General features: G+C 37.0%; 2 protein-coding genes across 11 annotated transcripts in view; both read right to left on the bottom strand.

Moving 5' to 3' along the window:
• LOC107687113 (probable glutamate receptor) overlaps nucleotides 1-2,622 on the bottom strand; it is a 15,740-nt gene extending 13,118 nt beyond the window's left edge. The window contains exons 1-2 of the mRNA XM_016484318.1: nucleotides 2,595-2,622; nucleotides 2,277-2,358 (exon numbers count right to left, since the gene is read on the bottom strand). Of these exons, the coding sequence (XP_016339804.1) occupies nucleotides 2,277-2,358; nucleotides 2,595-2,597 (85 nt within the window). The 5' untranslated portion in view covers nucleotides 2,598-2,622. The remainder of the gene's footprint in view (nucleotides 1-2,276; nucleotides 2,359-2,594) is intronic.
• A 5,722-nt stretch (nucleotides 2,623-8,344) lies between these two features.
• The window catches only part of LOC107687112 (1-phosphatidylinositol 4,5-bisphosphate phosphodiesterase eta-2-like), a 137,246-nt gene continuing 134,480 nt past the window's right edge, over nucleotides 8,345-11,110 (bottom strand). For all 10 annotated transcript variants that reach the window (XM_016484312.1, XM_016484310.1, XM_016484309.1 and 7 more), the window contains one exon: nucleotides 8,345-11,034. In XM_016484312.1, coding sequence (XP_016339798.1) covers nucleotides 9,425-11,034 — 1,610 coding nt within the window. In that variant the 3' untranslated portion in view covers nucleotides 8,345-9,424. The remainder of the gene's footprint in view (nucleotides 11,035-11,110) is intronic.

The following is an 11,110-nucleotide window of genomic DNA, read 5'->3' as shown; positions in this document are numbered from 1 at the left end:
CTGAAAATAGCCCAATTGCTTTCGAGGGGGTCCCCCAGTAAAAATGGCTTCGGGGGTAAAATAAATTTTTTTTTGGCGGGGTTCTCCTGGTACAATTCACATTCCAGGGCCTAAATATCACGTTATTGGGGTCGCTTCAACCTGCTGACATAAAAAACAACCGGCGGCAATCACTTTGGCAAGACTGGTCCGCAAACTACGTTTCATATAACTCCTCCCTGAACTTCCCGCTGCCCTGTATCGTGCTCTCTCATTGGCTGTAGGTCATCGGCGATGTGTTTTTCAGTCAGAACTCATTTCACACAGCGTGATTGTGAATCGCCGACAGCTTGCGTGATTGTCACTCGCGTGAACGAGCACCGATTTGCCTCCGATTTCGGGCATTTGTCTGTCATTTCACAAAACCTGTAGGCGAGTGAAAAATCGGACTAAAATTGTGCAGTGTGAACTCGGCATAAGGCAGGACTTGATTTTGTCCAATTGGTTGGATAGAAAGTTTATAATAAATGCAACTTTGCATATAGGGATAGTAAGAATTGTCCATTTTTGACAGTCTAGCAAGCTGCTACAATTAGCATTTCAGAAAAAGATCTAGCCACCGGATTTTTAGTCAGTGGCTAAAATGAAACTTTTATGGATAGATAAACATGTAATTTTTACATTTGTGTTGGTAGCAGCAAATGCAAATGTCGTGAGTTTTACAAAATGATGATAATAATCAAGACAGCACTTAAATCATGTTTTCAAAGTCTTATTTTTGAAAATGTATTGGCGCAAGTAATTTCATGTTTATGCTTTGCAAGGAGATCTGAACTGTCCATTAGTTCTCCCATTCATGTCAATGAATTACACCATTTACAATCCTCGTTTTTTTTCTAATTGCAACCACAGAACTTTCTGAGCTGATTATCTTAAATGACTAATCCCAGATAAAAAAAAAAAAAAGGAATAAAACCAAAACATCTACTAATAAAATGTTCATATGTTGTTCATACTGTATGTTGTCCAAATCTCCTTGAGAATTTCTTATGGGTATTTAGTAATGAATTCTTATTGGGTAATGATTTTTTTTTTCTCAATTCATGAGTAAAATAAGGTCTGTGGTAAACCTAACTTGGCAATACTTAGAAATATTGTTGTAAAAAGTAAACTGCACACACTCACACCCCAAACGTTCTAATGTAGTTGCTTAATAAAATAATACATTTTTAAATATACATTAAAATGTATCTTGTTGATTGCATACCAAATATATACAATGTATATTTTTTAAATATAATTTTTTTTATCTTCCATATTTAATTGACCCTCTAACTCTAGAACTCTCTATTCTAATTCTTTTTTTAAAATCTATTTGTATTCTTTTTTATAAAAAAAAAAAAACTTACTATGTGTATTGCTTTAGGCTAACCGAGACTTCATAGCACTTGCATTTTATTGCTCTTTTGTTGATTTGATTGCTTCTTTTGTCCTCATTTGTAAGTCGCTTTGGATAAAAGCATCTGCGAAATGACTAAATGTAAATGTAAAAGTAAATATAAACATAACCACTTCAAAATTTAGGGTGAATTGAGCATTTAGGGTGGTGTTTCCACATCTACCAGTAGGGGCTAATGAGGCTATGCTAACCAGCCAAACCATAACCCCGTTTGTGGCTAGAAGGGATGCAGCAAAACCCGGAAGCTAACAATAAATTAAATTTTCTACCTATTAGATTGTGTTTTATTAACCTATACACCCTAAACCTACCCCTTACAATAATGCAAAAACAGTAATTATTGTTGTACAGTGTACGAAAAATTGCGCTATATTGATGTGCGCATGCCCAGTAGTTTTTGCTGTCTCCCTTCTAGCCTTAAACATAACCCCTAGCCACAGTCAATAAAACGTATCAACCTCTCTGCTGCCCCCACCAGCTCCGGAGTGTTTATGGTGCACATGTTGACATTTACTGGAAAATTCCTTGGTTTAATTTGGTTGAATTATAAGACATAGATGGCCATGTGATCTCAATATGGCAAGCAGAAAACGTTTTTAAGCTAAAGCCAAAACAAAGTATCATTTCACAAACAAGATGATGGACTACTTCTGTTTTCATGCAGGTATGATAAATCAATTTCTGTAAATATCAGGCACAGATAAAAATGCATACAAACAGTGTCTGAGCTTCATAAAGTTCCTTCACAAGGCTAAGCAAAAAGCTTTATCTTAAAAACACAGCTATACATTCACCTAAAGCTTGTCTTACTATGTTTGATATTACAGTAAGATGTTACCTGCAGCGCAGAGCCCAGCCAGCAGTGCTGATGAGACCAAGATGAGTCCTAATAGAGTCATTTTTACTGCCAATAACCTGCACTGGAATGATATACATTGTGTTATCAAAACATCATTCATTCCAGAATTCAAAATTCAAATGTATGCAACTAACTCTTCATTTGAAAGTTAGCTGATCTCTTTAAAGATCTGTCATTGTGCACTTTTAAGCATTTTAAATATTACATTAGTACAGCACAGACAAAACCAAGATCAAAATGCTTAAACAAAACAGTTTTACTGACTAAACAGCAATAAATGGGCAAAAACAATCTTACCATAAACTGTAGTCACCCCCTTATTGTTGCTCAATGCTTGAGGCAGCACACTATATAAAGCTTACACATACACCCAAGAGACTAACAACAGCCAATAAGAGAACAGGGGATGGTCTTGAGTGGGGGAAAAGGGGTGGTTGTGTCTGACCACAACAAATCCACAAGGATTTATGGGACAAAGAATAACAAGCATGTGATCCTTCAAACAAGCGATCTGAGAGTCTTGCATTACACAAGAAGAGTCTACAGATGCTCATAGAAAATTCAGTGGAGAGCTGGATTTTATTGTTAGACTTCTTTTGCCTAATCCTAATTTATAACCCCATAGAATGGACCTGGTGTGAACATCGGGGGGTTTCAACCTCTGCATCACGGCAAGCTAAAGCCGCAACTTGAAAACTGAAGAGAAACTGAACCACCGTGATAAATACACATCCAAAGTGAGCGGCTCTGCCACTCGAATCCTAATGAAGTGAACTTTTGTTAGAAAGACAACAGCCTACAATCTCTGTCACTCAAAGAGTCATGTAAATCCCAAGGCGTTTTTTTTAGCCTCACAGAAGGATTCGACTATGGTCCGTCTCACCAGCCATCATAGTCTTGGTAACCATGGCCCTCGGCATGCTTGAGCTTTTATCCAACACATCAGTCATAAGTGATGATGAATAGGTCATGGGGGCAGTCCTCAAAGCATCCTGGGTCTTGACGATAACAATTTCCAGTCAAAACTGGCACTGTGAAAATGAAAGAAAAAAATACTTTTAATTGAGTTTTGGTCTGAGAAGTAATTGGACATCTAGTGTGGGGCAAGGCTTTATTCTGTGACATTGTTTCTCAGCAGGAGTTCTCTGTGCAGGGCTAAGGGGTTGGAAAGGGTGAAGGCATTCTTCTCAGAATGGGCCAGAACTACAGCACAGGGGGCAACATCTTTGGACAGAGCTCCTCTGCATTTTCTTTATCTAGATGTCAGCTTTAAAGACACAATTTGCAATTGCTCAGCCACAGCCAGTCATGCTCTGACACTAAACTGAATCTAGTCATTGTTATTATATTACTGATATTTACAGTGGCCATATCTGGACAATTACGTCACACTTAACATATGTAAATGTGATTGCACTAGAAGGATTGCAAATGTGCTTTGTTTCCCCCACAATCCAAAGAAGGTAAAACGGTGACCCTAAATTGCTCTTATTTCTGGATGTGTGTTTTCAGCATTCCCATGAGCCTGCTTGACTTTCGAGTATACTGAGATACAGTCCTTGCTCAAAGAAAAGTCAGTGAATAGCTGGATTCAACTGTTCTGTACTCTTTAAAATGGCTTAATCCTGTTTTATAACCCAATAGAACGGACCCTAACACGGTACATGGCAAATTTCAACCTCTGCAGTATGGCTTCCTTTTGTGCAATATGAAAAGTTAGTCTCATGAGCTTAGTGTATAGTCCTTTTCCACTTTATACAGCTACAATTAATCCATTTGGTCACACTTTATTTTAAGGTACAATTCTCGCCATTTACAAATCATTAACTATGACTTTTGCATCAATAAACTGCTAATTTGCTGCTTATTAATAGTTAGTAAGGTAGTTGTTAAGTTTAGGTATTGGGTAGGATTAGGCATGTAGAATATGGTCATACAGAATATGTGCTTTATAAGTAATAAACAATCAATCATTCAATAATGGGCATGCTAATAAGCTAGTTAATAGTGAGAATTGTTCCCTAGTCTTACCATCAGTTTATTTTTCTAAAGCAAATACAGAAATATACACACAAACACAGAGTATTGATAATTTTATTTAGCATATCACAATGCTTATTTATACTTTTGAATATGATCTTGCATGTCTTTGCATGCTAATAATTCTCATGTTTCTCTTTATTATTGCATTGTTTAAGCTTTTTTAACTGCTTGCCATCCATAACAATGTCTTACCCTCCAAACTTTTTTCTTTTGTTCATTCTACTTCTTTCTTATTATTTATCAGTATAACTCTGCCTAAACGCCAGCAGTCCTCTTCCCAGAGTTGCAGATGAAGCTGGTGTTTGGTGAGTCTTGCAGGTGAGCACCAGTGATTCCCAAACTAGAGACTGTGATACTTCTTATCTTGTTGATTTGAGTCTGGACTGCCAACTGGCCATAGACTGTTTTCAGGCAAAGATGCATGAGATAGCCTTCATTTCTCAAAAGAGGCTGATGAATGTTTTGAGAGTTTATGTTTTATGCTTTTGTAGTTACTCAGTAATTACTTATAAGCACCTGCAAAGGAAATTTATATTTGGAATATATAAAAAAAAGTTCTTTATTTTCCCTGCACATTCTGACTCACAATACTTAAAAAAAAAAAAAAGAAATGTTTTTTACATTAAAGTACAGTACATAGGAAAATTTTTTGCATTTGTGCATTGAATTACAGAATAAAATTCATCCAGCAGATCGAATTTGTATCAATTAAATTCATACTTGTAAAAGATTGCTGTATTGAATTTATGAATTATTTTACACAGAATGACACATATTGTTATGCAAATTACACCGAAATTCTGTTCTTTTTATATTTCATTAATACGTTTTAATGTGTGTATGTTTGTTTCGGTTTGATTTATTAACTTTTAGCAATATATTGGTAACACTTTACAGCTAGGTTCCATTCACGCTAGTTAACTACGTCATTTAGCATGAACTGACAATGAAAAATACTTCTAAAGCATTTATTAATCTTAGTTAATGTTAATTTCAACATTAAGATTTAATACATGATTAAGATTTATAAATATACAATTATATTTATATCTGTTAATATAATTTAATGGACCTGAGCTATAACATGAACTAACAATGAGCAGTTGTATTTTTTATTAACTAATGATAGCAAGGATTAATATATACTGTAACAAATGAATTGCTCATAGTTAATTAATGCATTAACTAAACTAATGAGACCCTATTGTAAAATGTTACAAATATATTAATAATTTAACATTTTAATACATATTTATACTGTACATTTCATTAATAAAAATGTAAAGCAATGTCTTGAATGTCACATTTTCATTTATTTAAATGTACAACACTGATCTTATAAAGACCATATAAGTTTGCATTAATGAACATTATTATTGAATCTTTCCTGTGACTGAAAGATTGAATGTTTTATGGCAATACAACATTCAAAGTATCGTAATGATGATACATTTAAAATAATATGTTAAAATACAGGAAGCATTTTAAGCTTTTTTTTTTCGTAACCTAGGTCCTCTAGGTTTTCTGAACTGCTCATTTACAGCTGTAAACTTCTTTCCATCAAAGTCATATGATTGAGGCAACAGTAGACTCCTGAAGGCAGTAGATTCCACCCATTACATAGTCAGCTTCAAAATATTATGCCACTTACAAATTTGCAGGTAGCCTTGGGTCTGCAGGAAAACAAGTAATGAGGCAGTGTTGTATGGTGTCCAGAAGAAGAAAAGAAGAAGAAGTCACTATCACAGTCAGCATGAGACTGATGACTTTGTGCCTTCTCTCTGATGTGATGGAATGTTGAGCAGTGGGGAGGATCCGTGTAGCAGAACACCATTATAATCAGAGAATGACCTCCAAGCTGGACTTGGAAAATCATTTATTTTGTCTCATGAGTAAAAATAAAATTAGGGAAAGATGCAAACAGCCTGAGCAGCCACATAAAGGTAATATTAAACCCATTTTTTGAAAATTGACTTTAAACTAATGCTTGTTGTCGCTATAGACACTCAGCATATTAAGATCTGTTATGGTAGGACACATGACATTTTTTTATGATTTTATTTTTGGCATTTTTATACCTTTATTTTGGATAGGACAGTAAGTTAACAGGAAGCAAAGTGGGGATGGGATCGGGAAACGTCCGCGAATCGGGACTCGAACTCGGGACGCCCGGAGAGCAATGGCGCTTCATGATCCACTTGAAGATCCACTTAGACATGACAGTAACAGCTTTTTTTTTTTTTACCTTAACTTAACTCAAATGCTCTGTAGAATTAGTACGCTATTTTTGTATATTTACTTATTGCATTGTCATTACAGTTTCAGTAAGAAATATGTGAACCTGGACCACAAAACCGTCATTAGGGTAATTTTTTTGAAATTGAGATTTATACTTCAACTGAAAGCTGAATAAATAAGCTTCCCATCGATGTATGGTTTGTTAGGATAGGACAATATTTGGCTGAGATATTTGAATATCTGGAATCTGAGGGTGCAAAAAATATCAAAATATTGAGAAAATCGCCTTTAAAGTTGTCCAAATGAAGTTCTTAGCAATGCATATTACTAATCAAAAATTAAGTTGATATATTTACGGTAGGATATTTACAAAATAGCTTCATGGAACACGATCGCTATTTAATATCCTAATGATTTTTGGCATAAAAGAAAAATCGATAATTTTGACCCGCATTGTTGGTGTCACAATCTGTGCTGGGAGGAGCACAGAACGAGGAGCAAGGAGAAGTGGCGTACATAAAAAGTCTTTAATCCTTGGAAACACAGGGGAATTACACAACATCCAACGAGTAGAACCGGCCAAGGAAGACTGAACAAACAGGAACTTAAATACAAGGGATAATTACTAAACACAGATGTCAGGAATCATAATTAAACTAAACGAGGACAGGAACATGTCCAAATAATGAAAAACAGGAAGAGAAACAGGGGCAAAACACCACACAGAACAGTCCTGAATCCTGACAGTTGGCTATTTCTACAAATATACCCCAGCGACTTAAGACTGGTTTTGTGCTCCAGGGTCACATATATCAACAACTGAGCTCTTTCAGGTTAGGTCAGATTAGAACTTTTGTTAAAATGCCTATAATACAATGCAATTTTTATTTAAATGATGGTTTAAACTTTAAAGCATCAAGAATGCTGTAATTAGAATTAGGATTCGAAATGTAAACTTTAAATGTAAATGCTCTTTTAACATACTAGCATGGTCTTCTTCGCACTACTTATCATCCAGTTTTGTGGTTAAATAAATATAGAAACTTTGATTAAAACACATTACCCATATTTCAACTTAAGTATAATGTCTCTGCACTTTGCACACCCCTGAAAACGACCCGTAATTTTACATAAGAATAGCCAAGACCGTAACGCAGATCTAAACACCTAGCAATATTATCATGCAGACACTCATCAAGAAGCTCCACTTCTGCTGATTTTACTGCAGTCTCTACCTCAATTATCTCATGCCCATATCGGTCTCCAAGAAGGAGCTGCTTTAAATTGAAACACCACCAGTTATCAAAAACATTAACTTGTGCTGTAACTTTAAATCATCAATCATGCTCTGCTGCTACTGTCAATTTGAACTTGCTCAGTGGTGGCTTAAAGACCTTTAATATTCAGTAAAATGTATTTGATTTAGACTGATACTTGACTCTATCAAATGAGGTCAAAGGATAATTGAACTGAACTGAATAAAAATACTACATTACCTACTTTATACTTGTAATTAGAACTGAGATGACTGATTACTGAGAATTTAGCTTAGAAGAAATCTGCATTTCATAAAGCATACTTGAAACTGGAATTTAATAGGATCCAATCATGCATATAATTTTAACCATATAAACAGCGGACTTTTCACCATACAGTCCCGTACAGTCAAATAGAAGAATATTAAGAAAGATGATATATCTTCACTGCTTGGAAAGTGAAAGAGTTGTGTTTGTTAACTTCAGATACAAGAATACAGTAAAAAGAAGTATGTAACTGGTAAAAATTTATTCCCCTGTTACTGAGTAGCATTCTTTAAAAAAAAAGTAATAAAAGGTATTAGTGTACTTAAGACAATGACATTGAATAACATCAACATAACTGCTTACCTAGACTCTAATAGACTGTACATTTTTAAATCATAAAATCTTTGAAAATAAAAATACAGTAGACCATAGGAGAAATATTAAAATCAAGTGACAAACAATACAATTTCAAAAGGTAAACTACTGTACATAAAGTGAAGATATGCAATTTTTATATGAATTACCGTATTTTTAGCGCTACACTTCATTAGTAACTAACTCAACTAAAGAACCTACTGTAAGTTGTAATTTTACTAAATTAAAAACTAAAACAACAGAACATAGCAGAGCAGTCATTAATATTACTACATCTAAAACTATTTTAAAAATAGTTTCAAGGGACAATAAATTATTGTGACAAACACATCCCATGCTTGGTTACAAAATTTGTTCTCATACCATTAACAACACAAACAAATGCATTTGTATTTTGGCTGCAGACTAATAAACATCTGAATCCAGGAAATCATTGTGGTGAATCAGTAGTGCTTACATTTTATCTTAAAAAAAAATAAAAATACAGTACCACAAATGCCACAGGCATAATCTAATTTTAGAATGTTTGTAATAACTTCTATATGCAATCTTGTATATTTTAATACACCTTTTTAAAAAATCCTCTGGCTTTGCACCTTTGCCTTTTTTTTCAACACATGCATGCACATTTACAAATAATTTGTACAAACTAGCAAACCGTTGCATCCAATTTAAAGTTTAAAGCTTAGCATCTTATCCCCTGTAACGGTTCATTATTCAGGATTGGTAGTAGGTCAACAATGGGCATTAAAAAAAAAAAAAGATTGTGTGCTTTTCAACTTTTAACATCAAGCCAAAATGTAAGGTGTATTACAGTAGGTGCACATAAGAATTGTTTGACTGCTCAACATGTCTACTGGAGTATCTTAATGAGTGAGTGATAGGTGTAGGCTGGCCACCTTGTGTCTGCTTGCTCCCCGCAAGAAAACTCAACACACTCTCGTCCTTTTACAGCCTGAGCTTAAAGAAAACCTCGTTGTCCGGTTTCAGAGGGCTTTGTTGGGGTGGTCCTGGTGGAAGCTGGCTCAAAAGATCCAAGCTAACACAGGGACTGTGGCCTACACTACAAGCTCCTTCAGGATTGCCACGCTCTTCGATGGGGCTCCCAGAAGTCCTAGTCAGGCTCTGTAGCCGCTGCCTCTCTTGGGCCTGCCTGGCTCGGTTAGCGATGTATCTCACCCGGCTCTGGCTCCGTGAGGAACTCCTCCGCAAAGGGGGTGTCTCCTCCTCTTCCTGTCCCGCTTCAGAATCGTTCCTGCACTGAGCAAAGTCTTTGCTAGTGAGGGGCTCCACATCGGTGAGCCTCTTGAGCTGCTCCGTTAGGTCATTCTGGGGCTTTCTAAGAGTTTTCCCTAGTTGACGGCTTGGCCTCACAATGAAACTGCGACTAATGCTGCGATACTTGCTCTCAAAATTACAGGCGATGTCGTCTGAAGTGAGATCTCCAAGACTCTTGGATTTCGAGCTGCTGTCCATGTCTTTTGCCGAGGGGGTGGTTGACCTCTTGGAGCCAGCAGAAGCAGCAAGAGTGGAAGACTGCTTTAAGCCCTCCATGTACAACCTGCTCCACGTGTGGCGCCTCTGCATGGGCAGGATGGGGTCTTTCTCTGCAACCAAAGGCCTGGGTTGTAACTCGTCCTCTGGCTCGCACATCTCACCATCCCGCAGGTTGGGGTTGGACTTGCTCTTGCTGACGAGCGAGACGTTGCACGATACAATGGTCGACCGAGGCTGACTGGTCCTGTTGGCCAACGATACTTGGTTGTCCGAGCAGTCCCGGGCTGCACTAAGACAGGTAAGGCTCTTTCTGGAAAGGTTGGGCAAGGACAAATCAATCACAGTGTCATTGGACGAAATGCTGGAAGACGATGACACGCTATCCCGATGGCTGCTGGGGTCGAGTTTGCTCCAAAGCCTGTCGTTTAAAGTGGCGTCGATAGAGACTTCGGGGACCACTGATGGGCTGTCTGTTTTTATCACTGCCTTCATTTGTCCTTCACTTTTGGTCCTTCTGACTGGGGTCCTCAGTCCCGTTTGCATGCTTCGTCCAATGTCTCTGTCAAACACCACCTTCAACGCCTGCATCCTTTGAGAGCTATTAGTGGCAGTTGTTTCCTTTATGGCATCTGTCTCTGTCTGTCGTGTTTTTATTTCAGGATTGTTGGGATCGGTGACTGCTTTTTGCACAACTTCACCATCCTCCTGGTCTGGCAATGGGGGCGTATCACATCCAATGTCAAGGTAATTTGTGGAAAGTGAAGAGTTGAGTTGGCTGTTCCCAGAATCCTTGCCACTGGTGCTATATGGACCAATACACTGGGTTAGTGCAAATGATTTCCGAATGTCCTCATTATTTTTCACAGGGCTGAGATTTTCCCCATTGGAAGATGTTGTTATTGCTGTGGATGGTGAAGACAATGTAGTGGAGGGACAATGTGGCGAGGTATCCACAGGGTTTTGTGTGGAGGTCAAAGGACTGTTCTCCTGAAATTCCTCAGTAATGGATCCCAGACATGAGGTGTTCAGGGATGGAGGTGGACTCTGCACTTCAGAATTTTCTGAAAGCACATGGCAAGCAGAAAAAATGAGTTAAACAGTAAATAGGGAGCAATATAATTAGGTATAGTATAATGA

This window comes from Sinocyclocheilus anshuiensis, unplaced genomic scaffold (assembly GCF_001515605.1).
Source record: "Sinocyclocheilus anshuiensis isolate Anshui unplaced genomic scaffold, SAMN03320099.WGS_v1.1 scaffold1203, whole genome shotgun sequence".
Lineage (NCBI taxonomy): Eukaryota > Metazoa > Chordata > Actinopteri > Cypriniformes > Cyprinidae > Sinocyclocheilus > Sinocyclocheilus anshuiensis.
This window is presented reverse-complemented; position numbering and strand designations above follow the sequence as displayed.